General features: G+C 32.2%; 3 protein-coding genes and 1 long non-coding RNA gene across 9 annotated transcripts; 1 reads left to right on the forward strand and 3 right to left on the reverse strand.

Moving 5' to 3' along the window:
- Positions 1 to 147: 147 nt before the first annotated feature.
- LOC138188393 (uncharacterized) lies at positions 148 to 13124 on the reverse strand. Of its 3 annotated transcripts, XR_011175494.1 has the most exons (5): positions 8349 to 8771; positions 7433 to 7962; positions 6083 to 7360; positions 4530 to 6039; positions 4248 to 4374 (listed from the first exon to the last, which is right to left on the reverse strand). XR_011175494.1 is itself a non-coding variant. In XM_069130114.1 (4 exons), the coding sequence occupies exons 1-4, from the start codon at positions 12480 to 12482 to the stop codon at positions 358 to 360; spliced, it is 2913 nt and encodes a 970-aa protein (XP_068986215.1). In that variant the 5' UTR covers positions 12483 to 13124; the 3' UTR covers positions 148 to 357. The 3 variants fall into 3 exon arrangements, 2 of the variants coding, with proteins under 2 accessions (XP_068986215.1, XP_068986216.1); XM_069130114.1 differs by lacking the exons at positions 4530 to 6039; positions 6083 to 7360; positions 7433 to 7962; positions 8349 to 8771 and adding exons at positions 148 to 2979; positions 10860 to 10937; positions 12465 to 13124 and having other exon boundaries at positions 4180 to 4374; XM_069130115.1 differs by lacking the exons at positions 4530 to 6039; positions 6083 to 7360; positions 7433 to 7962 and adding an exon at positions 148 to 2979 and having other exon boundaries at positions 4180 to 4374; positions 8349 to 8709.
- A 210-nt stretch (positions 13125 to 13334) lies between these two features.
- On the reverse strand, positions 13335 to 14895 carry LOC138188481 (uncharacterized). The gene is made up of 3 exons (XR_011175514.1): positions 14870 to 14895; positions 14155 to 14338; positions 13335 to 13677 (listed from the first exon to the last, which is right to left on the reverse strand). It is a non-coding gene; the product is annotated as an uncharacterized LOC138188481 (long non-coding RNA).
- Positions 14896 to 15272: 377 nt separating this feature from the next.
- On the forward strand, positions 15273 to 21631 carry Mer (ezrin/radixin/moesin family protein merlin). Of its 4 annotated transcripts, none has more exons than XM_069130285.1 (10): positions 15275 to 15571; positions 15735 to 15841; positions 15925 to 16054; positions 16138 to 16343; positions 16418 to 16645; positions 16724 to 16933; positions 17036 to 17142; positions 17671 to 17800; positions 17875 to 18210; positions 18534 to 21631. In XM_069130285.1, exons 2-10 carry the CDS (start codon positions 15743 to 15745, stop codon positions 18909 to 18911), a joined length of 1824 nt encoding a protein of 607 aa, XP_068986386.1. In that variant the 5' UTR covers positions 15275 to 15571; positions 15735 to 15742; the 3' UTR covers positions 18912 to 21631. The 4 variants fall into 4 exon arrangements, with proteins under 4 accessions (XP_068986383.1, XP_068986386.1, XP_068986385.1 ...); XM_069130284.1 differs by having other exon boundaries at positions 15772 to 15841; XM_069130282.1 differs by having other exon boundaries at positions 15273 to 15571; positions 16724 to 17142.
- Pex12 (peroxisomal biogenesis factor 12) lies at positions 21292 to 23155 on the reverse strand. The gene is made up of 6 exons (XM_069130288.1): positions 22862 to 23155; positions 22408 to 22516; positions 22129 to 22325; positions 21686 to 22054; positions 21503 to 21588; positions 21292 to 21432 (listed from the first exon to the last, which is right to left on the reverse strand). The coding sequence occupies exons 1-6, from the start codon at positions 22979 to 22981 to the stop codon at positions 21321 to 21323; spliced, it is 993 nt and encodes a 330-aa protein (XP_068986389.1). The 5' UTR covers positions 22982 to 23155; the 3' UTR covers positions 21292 to 21320.
- Between the last annotated feature and the right edge of the window lie 8 nt (positions 23156 to 23163).

Consider the following 23163-nt stretch of genomic DNA (forward strand, 5'->3'; position numbering starts at 1 on the left):
GGTTTTCCCTAGCGAGTGTCGAGACCTGTTTATATGATCATCATGTCCCGCATTCCTTTTTCCTTCAAGAAGTAAAATTTTAATTCCAAACAAAAAAGTAACTAGGAAATGAAATTAAGTGGTTTTTAAGTGGTAATGATTTTAAGTGGTAATTATTACAAATCACAGTAAATAATCATAAAGAAATTTGAGGTTATTTCAAAATATAGAAATTTTATGATCTGCGGTAATAAATGGAATGTTTCAATTACCAAGAATTCCATTAAGCAATTATCGCGAATTTAAGGTTATTCCAAAATTCCAAAACTTATGCTCAAAATTTCATTAACAAAAATATAAAATAATGATTTGCGCAAATTATTCCACCTTCGTTGCAGTCTGTTCATCATATTGAACCGAAGGTACCATGGGTGGCTTGAACCCGTATTCCATCTTGGACTGCCTGAAGTTTCCAGTGTTACCAATTTCCTGCCTCGTTCTTCTCAACGTTGTCTGAACATCCGGTGCTGAGTACAGAGACTTGGATTGTATTGTAGTGGCAGTTTTCCTTGGTACTGGACCTACGTACTCGTCCTTAACCTTGTCCTTCTCCGACGTCCTTCCATAAGCCACCAAATTACCATTAGTTACTGAATAAGTCACCGAATGAGGATGTTGAACGCTGTATGACGCAAATTTCTTCGGCAATGAGTGTATCAATGGTTGCCTAGCATGAGGGCGATTCAAGGCCAAATACCCTTGTCCATAAAACTGATTTGTCGAATTATAGTAACTTTGCTCATTATCAGTTCCATAAATTGGCTCCACTGGTGTCTGGAAATTCTGCCTTACCGATTGCTGATAATTACCATCAGGCTGAATATTATAAATTGGGGCTGATTTTATATGTTTACTATTCTCCAAGGGATATGGTCTACCTTTCTCGATTTCTATCGAGTACGGTCTAGGTAGGAGCACTGGCTTCTCAACGACCTTCTCCACAGGCACTGGTACCGGTACAGGTTTCTCTACCACCTTCTCCACCGGAATTGAAACCGGTTGAGAAACCCTAAAGTGAATTGGTAAAGGTATGATGAACCTCTGGATGGCGAATGGTACTTTCTTCTCAATCACCTTCTCCACGTGGACAGGATATGGGATCCGTATCTGCTTCTCTACTACCCTGTCTATCGGTATGTGTACAGGGAACGGTTGGGGAATCGTTATCTGCTTCTCTATCACTTTCTCCACTGGGTATGGCACCTTTTTTTCAATCACATCCACCGTCTGAGGCACATGGATGTTTTTCTCCACGGAATACGGCTGTGACATCGACATCAGGAGCCTCAATTCAGTCGGTGGTTCGCTGGTAACTTTGGTCAGCAGAATCTGAGGCGCTTCTTGAGTCACTTGCAGGTTCTCTAAATTAGTCAAACCTGAAAGAGTCTCTATTCCCCTCGATGGTTGTGCAACAGCAGGGGCTGGTCCCTTTGGCAGCTCGTAGTTACTCAATTTAATTTTTGCTTCAGGAATTCCTTGCACTCTAGAGTGTGTTACCTGATCATATTGAGCGCCGTCTACTTGCCCCGTAACCCCGAAAATGGGTTTGACATCTACTGGACGAGGCAAAGCCACGGCCTGGTCGACCTGCCCACTTCCTGCTGAATAAATAACGTCATTCTCATTCACATTATACTCATAACGACTATGTTCTTGGTTGTTAATACTTTCGTCCAAGATCTCGTTGCTCCTGTATATATTAATCTGACTTTGTCTCTGATCCTTTGATTGACTCCTTCCTGGCTTTCTATAGTCTTCCTGTGTATGCTGCTTTAATAATGGCAGCTGCTGGGCGTTAGGAATGAACTCCACAGGGTAGTGGATCTCCTGAATAGGGGCTGTATGAAATATTTCCACGGATTTTTGGATCTCAACTGACTGAACTGGCGAGTTTGTGGCTATCACCTCAGAAATTTGCTCTTGTTGCGATATCTGATCACTGTCGAAGCTCAAGTTCCTAGAAACTGGGGCGTCGCTTTGAACCAAGCTCTGAGTATCAATCTTGGTAACTTCTGGTGTCTCAGATTTGTCCTGGGGATATAGTTTTGTCAATGTGATTTGGTCATTGACTAAATTTAGATCTTGCCCAGCGTTCATCAAGGCGACACCAACCTGCAGAGGATTTAGTATGACAGGTGGTGCCGCCAAATATCCATCTTCTGAAACTTTTGATTTTACTGATTCCGTTACAGCTGTGGTTAGCTTTGAAACCTCGTTTTTATCAGTATAATCAGGCGTGGTAGTGTAGGAATATTTCTTTTGTCGTGGAAAATCTGCAACCACTATTGGTCCAGAAAATTTGCCTAAAGAAACTGATACTATAGGAGCAGAAGTTGATGAAGAAGCATCCTTAATTATGGATGAACTGTTAGCACGATCTCCATCAGTTTCCTTCTGCTTCAAGGTTCTCTGAGACTCTGTGCTCTTCATCAGAGAGGAAGGAAGTCGTTCCTTCGAGGACATGTTTAGATTACTGTTTGAAGTATTCAATTTTTTGGATACGTAAGGACGAGCATTCTTTCTATACTGTTTTCTTTGATCCTCGGAAAACGATGAAGCATCGAGAGGTTGTTTTATTCTGAATCGTCTGTGACTCTCGTTACTTCTTGGTCTAAATGAGGATGAGCTGCGTACCCGTTGTCCAAATTCGCCTATACTTTCAATATCTAGATTTTCTTCTGGAATAGATTGATCTATGTCACTGGTGTTACTTTCTTGAGAGAAATATTTGCTGGTTGTGCTCGAATCTTGTAGAACTATTTCTTGAGATGGAATGTACTCCACTGTGACTGTCTCGTTAAATGCACTTTGACTGGTCCTTCCTAATCTCGTAATGGTATCGAGCGATTCGTTTAATATGTCTTCTGAAGAGCTTTTTGTTTTCAAAGGTAGGACATATGGTTGAACTAATTGTTTAGAAAATTGCTGTTGGGATTCATTCTGGAAAGATGTATATTATTATATTATTAAATATGTACAAAGTATATTGAGAGTATATACACACATAAATTGTTATTATTATTTGAAATAATGAAACACTAAAGAATGAATGATCAATGTTAAAATTGTTATCAACATTATTGATATCATGGAAATTAGAAATTTGATAAAAATACAACTTTCAGCAAAATCACTAAGCATTCAACTCTAAAACCAAGAATACCAAAATAATGAACAAAAGAAATTAATAAATAAAAAAAAAATTAATCCTATCTAGTAGTAAATATAATTTTCCAATATTCAAGTACGTATTACAAATAAGTTAGATATTTGTACTGAAAGAACCGGCGTGCATTCACGTGATGTATGATTGTTTACGCAAAAATAAACGCCAATGCACCTGGACAGCGTAATAATCGCTCCTGCAGACGTTTCCTTTTACGCTCGAGAGAAAGCGCATGTCAGAGGATTATTCGAGAATAGAAATGCGCGTGGAACTTGCAATATATATGAATTCCTGATGTTATAAATTATCTATATAAAGAGATGACGGTAACCTCGACTAACGTAATTTTTCACACGTTTTTATTATTCGTTTACACGATTTCAATGACGCAAATATTCGATATGATTAGTCAGCGCTTCGTGTAGCATCGAAGGCGAATTATATACTTTCCATCAATCAGGAAGGGAAAGCGAGGAAATCCTTCTATTCCTTTAGTTCGCTCAAAAAACCAATCGATTAGTTATAAATATAGTCGTTTAAACCATTTAGACTATTTTAACATATTAATAAATTAACAAAATTTACTATTTTCACTAACAAATGTGATTAATGCAAGCTTTTGCTTGTAAATAAAGATAAATATTTTTTTGTGTTTTGCTTAATGTTTAAAATAATAATAAATTATTCTTTCAAAAATACTTTTAAAATATAATTCAGGTTTTTATACATTTTTATATTTTTATGACTATAATTAAAAAGAAAATGAAATTTAAATAAAAATTTATCCTATCTACGTTTGTCTATTATATTATAATAATGTTTGGATATTTCATATATTTTTGAGAAAAATAAATTTTTAGTGTTACATCTAGCGTCAGGTGATAAAGTCTAATAATATTTCTAAAGTTAAATGATTTTCAGTTATCCAATTTGTGTAGGATCTTGTATCCAAGAATAAATTAATGTGTACCTACCACTTGATGAATTTCCTCTTTCTCATTAAGAAATTTCACAGTCAGCGTTTCTTCCTCTTCTTTAATAGCTTTGGCAATTTCAGAGGAATTGAAGATTCTCTCATGTTGATTTGTAAATTGTTGTTCGATATTTTCAGTTTCTTCTTGTTTCTGGCTATTGAGTAGATCTTGATCATACGCATGTTCAAAAAGTTTCTATAAATGAAAAAAATGTTATTAATAAATCATCAACCATCAAATGATGTATTAATTGACATTCCAATAATTGATTCTATAATACTACAGTATTATAATTCATAAAGCTCGAAATCCATCGCTAATAGAAAATTCTGTAAAATAACGTTTTTAACTGTGTTTAGTTTCTTCCGGTTGGTTTGTTTGATACCATTTTCAAATTCTCCATTGATCGATATTTGAATAATCAATTACTCCATTAATCAACGCTTTATTGTATTGTCATTCAGGATAAACACTTGAAGAAGATAATGAAGAACCTTTTGAAATAATGTTTCCAATAGATTTTTATGGCTCGTTTTCCTGTTGTTAAAAAAAGAATCACAGGAGGCACCGGTGTTTCAATAAGAGAAGCAATGCTCCGCGTTGTATAGACAGGCTGTACCAGTCATCAAGGCACGAGCCAGTGGGCGAGGCCGAGCGTCTGACCCAATTTGTTCCAAGTAGAAGTAGAAAACAGATCATGAAGAAGCTCTAGAAATGAAACTCACGACTCCCTGAGTGGGCAAACGAGAGTAGAAAATCTTCAAGTCGATGATTTTGGTAAAAATAAATAATAATTGGTAAAACTCACTCGACTAATTGATAATTAATTCATTTTACTGTTAGTTACTACTTTTTACTACTAATAGAATGTGTCAAATAATTTCAAAATAAATACTTTCATCAATGAAATTGCTAAATTTGGATGCTTGTGAAATTGATAATTAATTATGATTTTTGGAGTCCTTTGAGTATATTATAAAGGATTCAGAAGAAATAAAAATAAGTTGTCTTTTATAGACTACGTATCTATCTATAGGAATTCCCTGTAGAATCATTGATAGAAACAAGATTCTATTTTAATAAGTCCACTGTTTCTTTAGAAACTTTTATCACAAGAACAGAAAAGTACTCACAGAAAATTATGTAATTCTTTTGAAGAATTCATTTCTCTACTACAAACAGCTTTTTATGAATTGATGAAAAAGCAAAGAAAAAGAAGAAGAAATTTATGAAGAATACATTAAAATATAAGATAAATAAGAAATATTATAACTAAGAATCCTCTAAAGAATTCTTAGAAAACCAAAGATTCCATTTTCAATAAATCTAATGTTTCTTTAAAACATCGACTTACAGGAAACTATAAGATTTTTTTTTTAAGAATTAGTGAAACTTTTTGTGGACTATGGTAGATCGAAGACAACCATAGGTGATACAGATCGGATTAATGGGGATATAAGATACAAATTTTGCTTAAGTAGAGTATCATCGAGCAAGAGGAGGTTGAAAATAACGCAGCTGGCCAGGCGAGATGAGAGAAAGGTGGACGTTACGGTACCGACTACCGGTCTCCCTTTCTCCAGTACCATTCGAGCGAGAAGAAAGGCGAAACAGGAAAAGATGCGCGCTGCATTCTTGCAGCTCGCGCAAAAGAAAAACCAGTGAGAGTCGCGCACCGGCTCTGAATCTTATTAAAAGCAAGCTATTTTGGCTAGTCTCACATTAGAATGCACTTCCAATAAATTATAGGACCCAGCTTCCTTTTTGTCATCATGTCTCCTTTCTTCACTCTATTACTCATTTATTATCGAATAATCTGGAATATAATATGTAATTGGTTAGTATAGTATTTTTACTTCACTCCTTGCTTAATAAAATTTGGTAAAATTTTATAATATTAAACGTTACGATATAGCATGCATTATATACTATACCATAAAAAATCGAGCTGGACAAATTTAATTGGTTTGAAATTGAAATTAATGGTTTTTACTCTTCGGATTATATTTGTTCAAATTTTTAAGGTTCTAGACAATGTAGCTGCGAAGTGTAATTAGTAATTACAAATATAATAGTCTAAAGTATAATGCTTGTTAATTAGTAAAAAAATGTTCACCTGTGATTCTTCCCTAATCATATTTAGAATAAAAGTATGATCCACCAAAATTACTAGGATAACCCATATAATATAACAATATTTAATTTGTTCAGAATAGTTGGTACATTCTGATGAATTCTTTAGAGAACTTGTCCGATAATTGCTGGAAATAACCACTGGAGAAATTCGCGACGTGGCTTGGGAACTGTTTGAGGTTTTTCTCCCTAAAAGGAGAATCCCCGAATGGAGTCGACAATATCTTCACTTGTTCTGGATCTTTCAGAATATTAGAAATAATCGGTGAACGATGTTTTACAAGATGAAATCAGCATTGGTAAAAGAGAAATCACTAGATAAGACAGTAAAGAAAGATTGTCTTTCTATTTGCATGTTTTGTGCCGACTAAAATTATTCTCTCCAGTGAAAAAAGAACTACTCTCCCAACTTATAACTCAGAGAAGATAAATAATAGATTCCCTTTCATTTGAGATTGAAAAATGAGAGGTAAGCATTTTTTAATTAGAGAGGCTGTTATTATGGTGCAGCAACATGTACAGAATTGTCCTGCACTCTGTAACATTCTTTCGAGACACACGACCGACAAAGGGCAGCACTTTCACATTCTATGGCTCGTTGAAAAAAATGCAGAACTGGTGGAATGGTCAATGTCTTTGTCAAGGTCTCCGTAACTAGTGTATCAGCTTTAAGATCTTCAACTTCTTATGGAAGCTAGTTTTAGTAAAAATTTCTTCAAGAATTTCGTTCCTAGTGGGAAATTTCATTAAAACTTGTTTTGCTAGAGAAAAATTAATCATTACATTGTTAATGAAATATTTCTCCAGGAATTGTATCGCTAGGGAAAGAATCATTTAGAATCAATTTATATCCTAGTAAAAAGTTTCTTATAGTTTTCGCTGCCCAGAGGATAATTTCTTTTTAGGTTAGATGATTAATGTAAAATTTAATTATGGCGCTACCGATAGAACATTTCTTCAAGAATTAGATCATAGGGAAGAATTACTTTCTGAATCGAATGACGACAGAAAGATTACTTTGCACATTAAATTACCAGTGAACAAATTCCTGGAACAAAAAACGGAGTTGTTTAAATTGGAGCAGAGACTGTGTAAACAAATTTGCAGAAAGATTTGTTACCTCATGTGGGAGGAGGAGAAGAGAAAGAGAAAGGGAACGACCGGGATCGTTTACGTCGAATTTTTGACAGTAGGTGGGTCAACCCTGAACCAGCTTTCATCTGAAAGTGCGTGGAGAAAGTATTCGCAGTTTTTGTATGAGGAAATTCCTTTGTGTGTGTGTGTATATTCTCCAGAATAAACACTATATCGTATTTCTTGTGAATAACTGCTTGTTTATCGTAGAATCCTAAAATTTTGTGAAACCACTAATTTATATAAGTATCCACCATGTTTATCAAATACTAACTACGCTTTTTAAATGTTCAGAAAAAATAAGGAAAATAAAATACTGATATAGGAGTGGAAGAGATTTTCTCCGAGATATTACTAAAAATATATTTTGCATTTCGCTCCGACTGTAATCGATGCAACGATTAATTACGATTTCTAGTAATTAACTGAGTAACGTTCCTTTCCTTATGAATCGGGTTGCGAACCCTAATTACAGGAGATTGCGTTTCACGTCGGGCAGAAGCTAATGCAGGTGACCTACAGAAGAGAAAGTAGAATAACTATGAAATAATGCTGCCCTTATCTCAGAAATTCAGTATATGCCGATAATTCAAAGTATGTACATTCATGAGTACGAGCCAAATAATCTCTAACAGAAATAAAAATTTCTAGAAAATCTACATTACCATGTGAAGCTTAAATTCTGATAACTATATGAGTAATCCATAAACTATAAAAATTTGAGACATGTAATATCAGCAAATTATAATAAAATCCTGCATGATTCACAGAATATTATTCATGGATTATGTAAATTAAGAATGGAAATTATAACATCACACGATATTTCGATAAATTCCACCAGATCGCGATAGATTTATTACAACCTTAACGTAAAAATCTGTACAAGCATAAAAGCATACCTTCTTTAACAAAATTGAAAATAGACTCGACCACTTCATGCTTGTTCCTGATAAGCGAACAAGAAACAAGCATTCTGGTCGTTTCTCGAAGCGTGTAATGACACGTTGGTTGCGGGTAAACGTTTCTGGGTAGAAGCACAGGGGGAAAGTGTAAGCTATACTTTGTTAGATGGACTTGTCGGAAGAGAATGAGACGCGAGTGAAATGACCTAGGCAGCATGCGAAGGTTAAGGACGACTTTCACCTAAAACTTGCGGATGAAGGTTGGCTGGAAGGCCATTCGACTGGACAACCAATAAGCAAACAAGTAAAGACTATTTGAAATGTTGCTAAGATGAAATCTACAAGACTTGAATATTTCTATTTGTCCACAAGACTACTTTGTTCTTTCCATTAATAATAGCAAATCATTATTTTATACATACGATTGAAAATGCAAAGGTACAAGCGAAACGTAGGTAAAATAATGGTTACGTGCAAATTATATTTAAAAAATAAAGTGAGGTTAGGCATGTACCGCTAACCTTGTTTGACAATGTTTTATCTATAATTATCGAGTATTAGCTCGTACTGGATCAACTTGTAATTCTAAAACTCTTTCTAGATCAATTCTGCCTAGTGAATCAATCTAAATTTGGTTTCCCTCCCATTCGAAATAATCCCCTCCTGCATCAATTGACTTACAAAATTCGTTTGAGGCACAACAGAGCCAACCTGATCGTTATATCACTGCAGTAAGGGATTATTTTGAAGGAGACAGAAACCAAATTTAGATTGGTTTATCAATAAATTTTTTATAAACTCAAAGATTAATTCTGTCCAATATAAATTATGGAGAGATACATAAATGTACATATACATGATACATATGATACACATGATACAAATGATACATAATGTGTAATAAGAAATATCGAGCGATTCTGTACATGAAAATTAATTGAAAAAACCACCAAGATACATAGTTGTAAAAGTATGTTCAAGGCATCGTCGAGACAGTACACGAAGTAGCACTCGAATGACGCCCGCAAGTAGATCGAGGTTAAAGATTTCTATGCCCGAAGGTTAAGGATGTCCCCGGATAGTGTCTATTGGTCCGCGGGGGTTACACGTGAAAGGTTCTTCTTCTGATTTACGTAAGGCAACGAAACTTGTTCTGTATTGTTTGTCTCGCGTCGAAAGTAACTTCCGCTCTGAGTTCGGTTCACTGTTGCATTCTCAAGGACAAGCGAATCGAGCTCCTCCGACTTATGGTTAGATTAAGAACCTTAGGTTAGGTTATGGAAACAGTACTAATTGCTTGCGAAGATGATATATATATATTAGTAACAAACAATGCTAATTTTCTTTTGTAACAACCATTATGCTTTTCTTCTGTTTAACGGTTTCCTGAATTTATAGAATTTGAATTAGGTTATGGAAATATTAGTAATAGATTCTCTGAAAGGTATATTTATAGTCCTCTTCGTTGAAAGATATTACAGAGAGGCTAGTAGAGACACATATATTTTCTTTGCTTAATAGCTTCGTCAATTTATGGAACTTGATTTAGGTTAAGAAAACATTAATAGTGAATTTTTTAAAAGATATTTAATAATCTTCATTTTCTTCAATAAAAAATATAGAGAATTTAATATAAGATAAATGTATCTTTCGTTTGCTTAAGTAAAGAATATATAGTGATAAAAAAAACAATTGACTTTTTAAAAAATACCCAGAAAACCCTGAACCAATCTTTACTATAATCCTCAAGATAATTAATTTATCTAATGATCCTTTATTACCTCTCAACCAATAATTCTACTTGTGAATAGCGATATTCATAAAATAAAATTGTACACAATTGTTTCCTTATGATCAATGTGATGTCATAAAATCGACCACTGGTTCATCAAAATACTATTAGGGGGAATGATATGCTATACATTAACGTCATAGCAAAGCGACAGGAAGTCAAAACTTTCTAATCAACGTGGAAAGACAAGGATTATTAAAGGGGGATGGAAAATAAGTGGTTTGGTGAATTCCTCGAAGCAGACGTGCTAATACGACCTCGACACACCGTTTCTCCAGTATACCGATTGAGATTTCTCTCTTGGATTGCATATAGCTGTTATCTAATCTGAACTTTTTTATTAGTCAGAAGAATCCCGCTTTCTTGTAACAAATATCATTAAAATTTAATGGAAATTCGCAATAAATAACGAAAAAGATTATTTAAAATTACTGAAAAATTGTTATAGTAGAAATGTTAAAAGGAAATTTATCTAATAATTTCCTTTTAGTTAAAGCCCTTTAGTTTAAAAGTTCAAAAATATACATAGAAAAATTGTGTGGCAGATATAAAATAGAGAGAAATATAGAAATCTTCACCAACTAATTTGGAAGTTTAGAAGAGTGGAATGCAAATGGATCTGCAAACAGTAATCGGAGCTGGGAAAATGAAATCACTTGAGAAAAGATTTGCAAATCGTCGGCGTATTATGATACAGGAAAGTTCTTCGCGTTTACCTTTTCGTTGCTCCAGTTTCCATGAGAATCGGATTCCAATGTCGCTGTCACGGTTGTTATCCATATAACCGCAGCCACCTGTAAAAAGAAACAATTTGTTTCATCAATTTCTTCTTTCTCCTCTGCTACATTCACAATAAAAAAATACTACTACTATACCGAAACTAAAAAAGGAAAAGGATACAATAATATAAAAATAAATACTAATGAGTAGATTGTGGATTTTTGTGGAAACTCGTATTTTTATAAACCTAATTAAATACGTAAGGCTATTATGCCTATGTGATATAATACTTTGGATATTTTGCATATTATGTGCATTTCGTGCATTTTTGCAATTTTAAATTTCATCCGAATATATAAAACTCCACAGTCTACCAATAAGTAATGATAATACAAGAGAATCGGCAAAGTAATAAAAGTATGATAAACTTTATACTCTCAAATCATAGAGACTTATCCTTTTTTTATTTTAATAAGAAAGAAAAAGATAAAATACTAGAAGTAGAGAATTTGCAAAGCATTAAGTATATAGAATTTTGCAACCATTAAATTCTATTTCTCCCCATACTTCTATACAATATAAGCAAAATTATAGTCAGCTAATTTCCTGTTTCCATTAAATTCATCGATTTCGCACTTAATGGCAAAGATTATCATAATCGTCAGCGTTTTCTGGGCTTCCTGATGTCGAGCAATATTTTTACTAGACACAAAAGTAATTAGTTTTTAATGGAACGTTAAAAAAAATATACAGGGATATAGTTGAATGAAGATGGCTTTGTCACTGGGAAGAATTGTGTCAGTCACAATACACAACGTGAAGATAATATTACTTCTTCGGTAACAATGATAAAAATATTTATATGTATTCTATATATAACTTATTAACATAGTAAACACGTTAGTATCGTTATTTCAAGTTTACTTTCGATTCTTCATTGAAGATTTAATTACTTTCTAACTGTTGCACATACATTAACTATAAATAGTTCTGGCAGTCGTAATGGGTTTACAAATTTCATGAGCAGATGCTAAATCAAGTTTCTGAATAAATAATAAAACGTTTACTCGGGAATTTAACTAATTGTACTGTAAAAAGTCTTACTTTTATTTGTTTTTCAATAACAAAATTCATGAAATTTACTTAAAATAATTTGCAATAAGTTACAAGGAAATGTTAAATTAAATTTGCGAATATAGAAACTTTTTAAATAAATAACATAAGTGTATAAATATTAAATTTCTTAATTTTAATTTTCATTAACAAGTTCCGATTATACTGTACCATCTGTGTCCTTACAATTTTACTATAGTCTTTTTCCAAAATTCACTCAACAATTTTACTAAAAAGCATTTTATTTTCAAACAAATTTTCAAAGTTGAAAACGTTAATTGAAACACGCGTAGAGAGAACAGAAGTTCATAAATGCTCAATCTTTTAATGTTAACTTTCATTTAAAAATTCCCACTCTGTTATACTATTTGTATTTTCGCAATTTTTATGATTTCTTCGATATTCGTTCAGCATTCTTGCTAAAAAAATATTCGCTATCTTTTACGCAAGGAAAATCGAAAGAGTTAAATGAAAAAAGAGATACTTACGAAATAAAGGAGATTCATGTCTTTTGTGTGTCGATTAGCGAGTCGTTGAACAGTAGTTCCTGCGCGTACTGCCCTCCCTAGACTTCCAGGATGTTCTTCTCTATTCTCTTATACGGCTGCCAATCCTCTGGAACCTCGATCCGATGCACGCACTCCGGAAAGAAATAGTGTACTACTTCGCCCCGACGCGATACACTTGACTTAACTGGTAGCTCCAGTTATCCCCACGCATCAAAGGAGTTCGAAGAGAGCTACGGTCACCTTTAAAGATCTCTTGACCAGCATCGGATACACACACTGGTCGACATCGATATTCCGTTCTGTAGAACATGATTTAACCAGGAAATAAAATAAAAATGGCTATTATTACTAAACTGCAGATTTTTATGGAAATTCATATTTTTATGAACATAACTGAAGGAATGAAATTTAATTAGAAACTTGTTTCGTCTACCAGATATCATAATAAATTATTAAACTCTATTTTGGATATTTATATATTACATGCATTCCGTGCATTTGTACGCCCCTAAATTTCCCATAAGTGCATAAAAATCCACAGTTTAATTACTACACTCAGCGACGAAATATTAGGACAATCTTGAATTTTTAAAGATGATGATGTGTACGAAGATTTTATGCATAGGTGTACAAAGAGTCCTTTTTTTTGGTAACTTGCGAAAAAGCAGCAACTGTTCAAGTTATCTTCTAGAAATGATATTTGTTTATGTGAAAAACAGGCGGGATAAAGTAGTAGGACATGCTTAATATATGGGATAAATGATTCACAAGAAAGCACAGGAACAAATTTAAACATTTGTAATCTACTTGTTAAATACGGTCAAATAAAATATGATTACATACCGTATAGTCACTGGAAATATCGTTATGCAGATGATGGTATGCGACTGCTTTACAAGACTACCGTCAGAAGTAGAAATGTCTCATATGTAACTATATTTAATTTTGTTGGCGATTCGCGCGCGAAATGCCGTGGAGGGAGGAAAAATTATCGAATGAAAGGTCGAGAAAGTGACATTGATGGAACCAGCAAATTCCTCGTGATTCTGCAGTTTTCCTTTCTTCTTCTACCAGTTATGATTGCAATTAATAGCCGAGTTCTTGACCAAGCGTTAAAAACACACAGAAGAAACGGAAAGTTTACCATTCTCTCGTTGCACCGAACTCACTACATTATTCGTATGAAAATATTCTGAAAATAAAATAACAAATTATTAAATGAAAAAATTTGGAAACTCTTTGAAAACATTTATAATGCTTCAAAGTATAATAAATGTATTTGTAAATTCTATATCAATTATAGTAATATAAATTACATTATAATTACTAGTATATAATAGTTAGTAATTATACTAACTGTTAAATTATACTAGCTAGAAATGAAATATTTCGTAATAAAAGTAGCTGAATTTACGAATAAAAGACCCTATCAACATATATTTTATATACATAACCTAGCAATGAAATTTTGTAACATTTTATTTCCATAAAAATAACCTTTCTATAGAATGTACTAATATATGTACAATTTGTATCTAATCCTAACTGAAAGTAAACATAATAATCATATTAAATGATTGGACTACATTAACGAAGCATATCTTGCAAGGGAACCGAGCAGGAATAAATTATTTTTTTTTTAACAGTTTCGCCCAACGACGTATGATACCTTTTTCTACAGTTTATCACTGAGTAGGCAATAAATAGTGTTGCCTTAGTTATTCGATTCCACTGCTTACTTTCGACTACCTTTCACTAGTTCGTGTGTATTCCTATTCGTCTCATTAAAACAAACAAAAACTGCATTCAGTAGCATCCATCGTCAATATACACTTTCAACATCTTTACGAAACCTATAATACAAAAAGAGAATAGAGAGAATAGGATTCTAAGAGAGGGAATAATAAAATGTTATAATTTGATCTTTCCCCGGTTCGATGTTTGAAAAATTACATAACGAATTTTTTGTATACCAGTTATAACAGTAAAATGTACTATTAGGAGGTAAGATTAACACAGAACTAGATCTGGCATTATTATGCTAATATCTGTTGCATGTATATTAATTGGTACTCCTAGAACTAGAATCGATTTCCAAATTTGATCGGTACTCATCATTAACATATTTTATAAATCGAACTATAGTTTTGTAATACATTACTTTTGTGATACTTATAGTACATCAGTAAAGTATGCTTAACTACAATTGTTTGATTTTAGGTAATTAAAAATTGCAGATTTCAGAGTTTATATTCGTGTTCACTAATTCATAGCTTTTAAAATTGTGAAGTATCATCCTTAACGATCTAAATATACATTCTTTTTCCCTCTTTTTCCCTCTTTTTCCCTCTTTATATTGCTGCTTAACGTATCCTGTATCTTACCTTATTGGTAATGCAGATCCCTACAGAAATTACTATTCTTCTGAGCATTATTAGACTAATCAATTCAAATAAATCGCTAATAAAATAATGAAAGTAAATAACAAATTACTATTATTATCAATATAAAATATAATGAAATTTTTAATTCATAATCGACTGTTATCATTATCGATTATTAACTTTATGGCAGTTCGACTTTAGCCACCGAAATTTCAACATTACCGATAGTGTAGATCTCTTCAAAAAGAGAAAAATTATATCAAATTTATACTATTCTATTCCCTTTTCTAACATCGTCCTTAAAAATATTATTCCAAATAAATTATATTGATAAAGAACTAAAATAAAACCGCGATATCGATCAATTGATGTTGCAGATTTCAAACTACCGAAAAACAAAATGTTAGATTATGTAGACTGTTAGTATAGTCACTGTCTCGAGCGAAGTTACTCGAATTGGCTAAAATTGGTGGAATAAACTGTTTCAAAAGGCGGAGAGGATTAGTTTATGTATCGCTATCAATTCTGCTGCTGTTTCTTTTTCTCTCCGAAAATAAAGTTTGGAAAAAAGGCCAACGGAATGTGATTTAACAAGGAAATCCACGGTTCGAGAGATCGTTACGCTGTTCCACGGGAATTCGAGTGGATCGAATCGTTATTACGTGTTTCAATGTATTTCGTCAATATGTTGCGAATGCGTAGGTAAGGTTATCTATCATTCATATTTTTTCTGGATTATTTTGAACAATATGAGAAACGGTTAAAGCCGAGCAAAACCCCGCAGAATAATCTTAGGTGCTTTCGTTCTTTTTTTCTTCCATTTTTTTTGCGATATTGATTATCCTTCTTCTTTCGTGATGTTGAGTGAACATAATGAGGAGTAAAATGCCACCATTTCGAAGGAAAAAGTCTGGAAAATCTTTTCCCGTTAAAGTCTGTACCCTGGACGCTGAACTCGAATTCAGTTTGGAGGTTAGTTTCTACTTAAATTACTTGGTTACTTTGTTACTGTCAAATATCATGCAAACAGCTACTTTAGACTATTTACATTACAGTGGAGATCAACGGGAAGAGATCTGTTCGATTTGGTCTGTCGTACAATAGGATTAAGAGAAACGTGGTATTTTGGACTCCAGTATGAAGATGCTAAAGGATTTATATCTTGGTTAAAATTGGACAAAAAAGGTAGATTATTAAATCCATTGATCATAGGCTATTTTGTTTCATAAATCATACTTTATTAATGCTTTGATGAACTTATATTTTAGTACAAGATCAGTGTATTTCTCAGCAACCTACGACACCTTTTATGTTTCTGGCAAAGTTCTATCCCGAGGATGTTGCTGAAGAATTGGTGCAAGAAGTAACACAACACTTGTTCTTCCTGCAAGTGAAGCAGGCCATCCTTTCAATGGATATTTATTGTCCACCAGAGGCATCTGTTCTGTTAGCTTCTTATGCAGTTCAAGCGAAGGTGATTGTACCTTCAGTTATCTTCTTAAAATAAACATTTTTATTTGTACTAATCTGTGACCTTAAACGTTATAGTATGGAGACTATGATGAAGTATCATACCGTCCAGGAATGCTCGCTAGCGAGGATTTGTTGCCACAGAGAGTTATCGATCAGTATCAGATGACGCCTGAAATGTGGGAAGATAGAATAAAAATTTGGTATGCTGATCATCGTGGAATGTCAAGAGATGAAGCAGAAATGGAATATCTAAAAATTGCTCAAGATCTTGATATGTATGGCGTAAATTATTTCCCTATTAGTGTAAGTGCAATAACATTTTGTAGATAAAATAAAATTTTTATTGTAAAAGTATTTTTATTCAGCGATATAAATTATTAGAATAAAAAAGAAACTGACCTTTGGTTGGGAGTCACGGCCTTGGGACTAAACATTTACGAGAAGGAGAACAAGCTGGCACCGAAAACAACATTCACGTGGTCGGAGATACGACACATCAGTTTTGATGACAAGAAGTTCGTAATAAAGCCGGTGGAGAAAACGTCGCCGAACTTCGTGTTCTTCTCGCAGAAAGTTCGGATGAATAAACTGGTAAAAAAACAGTCAGATGTTGGCAGCTGGGTGAAGGGTTTGATAGCTTTAGGATTCGACGAACAAAACAATGACAAAGCTGCTCACATATTATTTGTTAAGATCCTGGACCTGTGTATTGGCAACCACGATCTGTTTATGAGGAGACGCAAACCTGATTCTATGGAGGTGCAACAGATGAAAGCGCAGGCCAAAGAGGAGAAGTCGAGGTACGTTTTCACACATATATATTTCGCGAAATGTTGCTTAAATTTTCATTGCTTTTTAATACAACTTTAATGCAATGTTAAATATATATGATATTCTTTCTATTATAAATTAAATTCTTATAATTTGACTGCAGCTTGTGAACTCGAATGTTTTGTTAACTAAAAATGAAAAAATAAGTTTAAGATATTTTTTTGATGAATTATAAAAGATGTATCTAATAATTGTATGCATGAAAAGTTTATGTATATTTCACTATAACAGTATCCTAATTAACCTCTATTTCTCTTTTCTTTTTGTTGTTTTATATTATTTTATAGGAACTGAGAAATTATTAAATAGATGTTTAAAAAGGTTAGTATATTTATTTAAACACTTAAAAGTGGAACATCTTCAAAGGAATCATGTAAATACTTTCTAAAGGTATTTTTTAATGGATAAGTAATTACTACTATATTATATTACTATATTAGCTTATTATTTTTTAAACAATGTATAACTTTTACTCTGTAATAATATTATTTTGTTAGGAGACAAATCGAGAGAAATAAACTGGCACGAGAAAAACAACTCAGAGAAGCAGCAGAAAGGGAAAAGGCTGCTATGGAGCAACGTCTTCTGCAATATCAGGAAGAAATTCGTCTAGCAAACGAAGCACTTGTAAGACAACATAAGTAACTTTGTATTACCGTAATACCTAAAAATTATCTTTAAAAAATTTCGTATTATTATAGAGAAGGTCTGAAGAAACTGCAGATCTACTAGCAGAGAAAAGTCGCGTGGCTGAAGAGGAGGCCATGCTATTAAGTCAGAAGGCTTCAGAGGCAGAACAGGAGATTACACGTATACGATTGAATAATATGAAGACAGAAGAGGAAAAGGTTCACTTAGAACGAAAGACCAGGGAAGCAGAGTTGCTTACAGAAAGGCTGGTACAAGAATCAGAGCGAAGAGCAGCAGAAGCAGAAAAATTAAAAGATGAACTGCTGCGTGCACGAATTGCTGAAAAGGAAGCAAAGGAAAAACTGTTGGAATTCCTCAGCAGAAACGCTTACACTGCTACTATAGCTGTATGCATCCAAATCGTAGGAATAATTAATAGACTATGGATCTTTATGCAAATTTATATTTTTATGAATATAAGTTAAGAAATGAAACCTAGGTAGATAATTACTTTATTTACTAGATATTATAAGAAGTACTGTATTTTGGACATTTTTATATATTTTTATATATTATGTTCATCCTGTGCATTTTTGTACCTCTTAAATTCTTCATAAATGCATAAAAATCAGCAGTCTAATAATTAAATATAATTTATAAAGTTAGAATGAAATATAGCTTTATTTCATTCATATAATTAAAATTAATATTTCTCTTAATATTTTCATAGCCTGTGCCAAATCTGTTCCCATCGACACAAGTACTTCCGTCAGATTTGCAAGCGGATCTTCAGACACTGCAATTGGATACTGAACCTCTGCCAGCTGACCTAACTTCATATGATCTAATTGCCGATGGAGACGTCGATCAGCTTTCCCTGGAGATAGAGAAAGAAAGAGTCGATTACTGGGAAAAGAGCAAACACTTGCAAGAGCAACTTAGAGAATTGCGTACAGAGATAGAAGTTATGAAGGTCGGAGAGAAACAGTGCGAGTTAGATCAATTACATGAAGAACAAGTGCGACTCGGTGAGAATAAGTATAGTACGTTAAAGAAAGTGAAGTCTGGGTCCACCAAGGCCAGAGTTGCGTTCTTCGAAGAATTGTAGTTGATGTGTTCTTAAGAGGTTGAAAAATTGAACGGACGCTTTATGGAGAGGAGATGAAACGAATATGCGATTGGGTATGAAATTTTTGAATCTCAGACACGTACGTATGTATACGTTCTAGAATACTGAAACGTACGCTTTCTGTTGTAGCAGTTTGATTTACCCTCTAATATTAACAATATCAATATAATTAGTAAATCATACTTAAGGCGCAGTAAAATTGTCCCTCTTGCTTGAACTTATATTTGTTTCTATCCCCTATGTATCTTTACCTATTTTGTCGTGTTAACGTACAGTTTCTAATAATTTAGTAAGTCGATTAGTAGAATTTTGCATGAAGTACATACACAAAAATCAAAATTATTAGTAGAATTACTAGATATTAATGATTGTGTAGAAATAAGCGATTTTTGAAGTCGTATATTTTTTTTAAAGCTGCAATAATTTCAAAATACTGCTCCCTTTTTTAAACTTCAGCATTCAGAAAGCATGTATTTCTTAATATTTTGTTAAATTTTAATAGAATTGGAATGAATTTTAATTCAATTTTAATACGTTTCAGTTATAAGCTAGTATTATCATAATACATGCTTAGGTACTATTATTGTTACTATGTTAATACTCTTTAACGTGAAGTGATTGAATGTGCCTATAAAATTTGCATCGTGCATCGCATGATTGGTAAAGGAGCTTATCGAAGACAGAGAAAACTGTATTAAAGCTGCAGTCTAGTCAAACAACTTGAGAAAGTGAACTAACTGGCGGCCAGATTCTTCATTGGTAAAGGTACAAAAAGAAACAATAGAAAATCTACTTAATTCGAACAGTTATAAAACGCAACTGCTGCGAACAAAAAATGTGATTCTTAATGAAATTACGAAAGTAAACGAAAAATTCCAATGGAATATTAATCATAATTTTAAAAGTCTGATAATGATACAAAAAAAAATAACATGTATACTCATACATCAGTATAAGCTTATTTTAACAAAATGGAGAGGATATTCTTTATGTACTTTTTACATAAGGAAAGTAGAAGCTTTTTATAATTGCAAATACGTGAGGAACTGTTTATATCAACATAAAATATTTTGAGATAATAATGTATAATTAAGGTTTTAAGATTTGTATATATAAAAGAGTTAACATAAAATTTGATCAGTGTATGAGTATATATAGCGATATTCTCGTCTCTTTTTTAGATAATCTATATGTAAGTGCAAATCATTGTTATTAATTTTTATGCCATGAAACGTAACTAACATAATTGCTATATGGTTAGTTTGATTAGACTAGAGCGTTAGAACTTCTATGCATTATTAATCGTGGCCTTCGAAAAAAAAATGTTCCTATCAATGTAGTAAGAAAGTCAGTGTTCAAGTATTCTACTTAATTAAGTAGGGCTTTCCAAGCATTCTAAAATGTAATATATCCATCGATTATAATATAGAGACAAATGTATATAATACTTTCTGAACGAGAAAAGATTTTAATTTTTATATGAAGTAACGTATATATTGCATAATCCTATTTCCTCAACTCAAAACTTCCTTTATTATTCCTTGGTATAAAGTATACATAGATTAAATTTTTATAAGCAGATATATAGAATTACAAAAATGGGTAATATTTTAATGTTTTGTGTATATATATACTTGAAATTAATGTTTCATCACTTTCATAAATTTCTCTACGAAGTGTGTGCCATAATTTTTCATAATTACTCCAAATTGTAAGTTGATAATATTCAATAAGATAAAGTAAGAAAAATTTTTTGGATTAGAAAACTTCTAAATTGACATCTACAATCGTAAGGGTGCCTTATACATTATTAATAAGTGAACAATACTCGAACACTGATTACTTGGTAATATGGAAGTACAGGAAAGGTAAATACTTATTATATTACCTCTTAGATAATGTTCTTATATTTTGCGAATCATTTTTATTCTTAGATTCTATATAGAGTGTCGAATATTCAGTATTGAAATATATTACATTCTTTAAGATGTTTTACCAAAAGTCTGGTGCGAGTGTTCAATCGAAACCGATGACTGGAACTTCCGGCGCCGTTGTCTGTGATTCAAGTACGCGAGTGTATTGGATGCTAATTAAAACCTTCAGCTGAAATCAGTATTTTTTCTACAATATAGAGGAATGTACCTGTAAATGTTATTCACAATTGCAATTATTCAATTAGTTTATTCCATGCCAGGGAACTTTTATTTTCATGAAACTCTCGTTGACATTGAAAGTTATGTTACAATACAATGAATGCATAAATATTTTCATTACGTTCGTATTGAAGGTGATTTTGTCCTATATAATAATGATAGTGCAAGGAATTTGAGAAATAACAATCTTTTATTTACATATACAATTTTTCTGATAAAATATGCACATTATTACTTAGCCTAAATACAAACGTATTAAGTCATCTTCTTTGGCAGGATAGTTTGTTACTGGACACTTTCTGTCTGTGCGTATCACAGGAAGAATGCATTGATAGCAGAATGCGTAACTGTGAAATGAAATATTTATGAATTACAATCTAAATTGGAACTTCTTACTTTTATAATATTTACACATACCCAGATACTGAAAGTACTGTATGTATTCTGAGTGCTTTATGACAGATTGGACATATGCCTTTGTACTGCTTTGCTATTTCTGGAATCTGAAATAAATAAAAAAAATATTTTACGTATAATTGCAGATTACACAGAGAAAGAACTTTAGTACATAGTTACAATTATTAATTATTATATTCTTGCCTTAGGAGGTGGTGGAATGGGTAATGACAGTAAGTTAGTTGAATAATGTTCTTGAGTCCACCATGATACAAACTGAAGGAAAAATGCTCCAAATTCAAAAGATGTAGTCACCATTCTTTGAAATATATCTACCCCATCACTAAGGCCAAAGGAATTGTTTCTAATCTTTCTTAATAGATCAGAAATACTAATTATTGGTTCTGGTTCTGCATATGTTAAAGTAATAGATAACAGCTTCAAAAGCGGGGAAGTATATGCAGATTTTCCAGAAATATAAACTATATAATTATACAGTACCATAAATTCATATATCATAAAAATTATCGCGTTTCCTTTGATAATGCAATTACGATACAATTCTTTCCATTTCTGCAATGAAAAGTAAGTTTAAGAATTATTTGAAAAAATAAATATAAATTAAAATTAAATATGTTAATAAATACCGATTTTGGAGCACATCCATCTAATTCTTCGAGTTTATATCTTTGACTTAACTGAGATAGTTTATTTTTTATATAAGGAAATACAACTGTTAGTATCAAAGAAAGATGTTTTTGCTTGTTTGATAACTTGCTTTTAATTTTCGAATCTACTACAGTTATACGTTTTAAACCATAAAATGTTTCAGAAAATGAAGCAGCTGGAATATATAGATCTTTTACAAATAAATATTTGTGAAAACTTCAAACTTGTATAGATATTAATAAAAATGAGTCACTTACAATATTTATTCAAGTAATACCATTGAAGAATTGTATTGAAAATTAAATAGCCTTCATCTGTCCATCTAAGAAGATGACTGTATCTTTCAATATTGAATGATATGAGAAACTAAAATTTTATAAAAGCATTTAAAAAATTAATCTTTTATTGCGAGGAAGTAGATTATTATATATTAAATAATAATATATTATTCAATAAATTATTAAATAATTATATAATATATTTAATGAAATTAATTTTATTTTCAAATTTAAATTTCGGACTTCCGGTTTGTTAATTTAAAAAAACTTAAGAATGTTAACTATTAATGCAATCAGAACATGATAGTTTATTATCGATTTTAATTTCACAAAAATGTAGAGTACTTTTTATTAATAACATAAAAATGAAACACTTAATTATAATTGAAATTATATTAAATTCTATTTTTGAAGATCAGTCAACCTAACCTACCGATAGAAATTTTTTAAAAGAAGGTTCCACAATGGACGATAATGATTCCTGTGCTATAATTTCAAAAATAGAAGGTTTTATAAATGCTGTTCCAGTTAAATGAGCTCCTTTTTCAGCCATTTTTGATTTTCCTTACTACACACTACTCTCTACTTTTTTCATTATTTATATAACGACCTATTACCCATGATGAGTAATTCTTAAAAACATGGATAATAAATTTATTACAGATTAAAACGAATATATTATCATGTTAATTGACAATTATCATATAAATAATTTCGTAACATCGTAAAAATTAT

Source organism: Bombus flavifrons, chromosome 16 (assembly GCF_040668555.2).
Source record: "Bombus flavifrons isolate JBK064 chromosome 16, iyBomFlav1_principal, whole genome shotgun sequence".
Classification (NCBI taxonomy): Eukaryota; Metazoa; Arthropoda; class Insecta; order Hymenoptera; family Apidae; genus Bombus; species Bombus flavifrons.

Excerpts from the sequence above, each read along its gene's own strand:
- LOC138188393 (XM_069130114.1), bottom strand. Across the intron at positions 4,375-10,859 it reads GAAACTGGAGCAACGAAAAG|AAACTTTTTGAACATGCGTA; the intron begins GTAAACGCGAAG and ends TTTCATTTATAG. Across the intron at positions 2,980-4,179 it reads AAGAGGAAATTCATCAAGTG|AATGAATCCCAACAGCAATT; the intron begins GTAGGTACACAT and ends ACATCTTTCCAG.
- Mer (XM_069130282.1), top strand. The coding sequence starts at position 15,743 with ATGAGGAGTAAAATGCCACCATTTCGAAGGAAAAAGTCTGGAAAATCT. Across the intron at positions 16,344-16,417 it reads CTTATGCAGTTCAAGCGAAG|TATGGAGACTATGATGAAGT; the intron begins GTGATTGTACCT and ends TAAACGTTATAG. Across the intron at positions 17,143-17,670 it reads GCCAAAGAGGAGAAGTCGAG|GAGACAAATCGAGAGAAATA; the intron begins GTACGTTTTCAC and ends TTATTTTGTTAG.
- Pex12 (XM_069130288.1), bottom strand. The coding sequence starts at position 22,981 with ATGGCTGAAAAAGGAGCTCATTTAACTGGAACAGCATTTATAAAACCT. Across the intron at positions 22,326-22,407 it reads GTATTACTTGAATAAATATT|CTGCTTCATTTTCTGAAACA; the intron begins GTAAGTGACTCA and ends TATATATTCCAG. Across the intron at positions 22,055-22,128 it reads ATGGATGTGCTCCAAAATCG|AAATGGAAAGAATTGTATCG; the intron begins GTATTTATTAAC and ends TTTTCATTGCAG.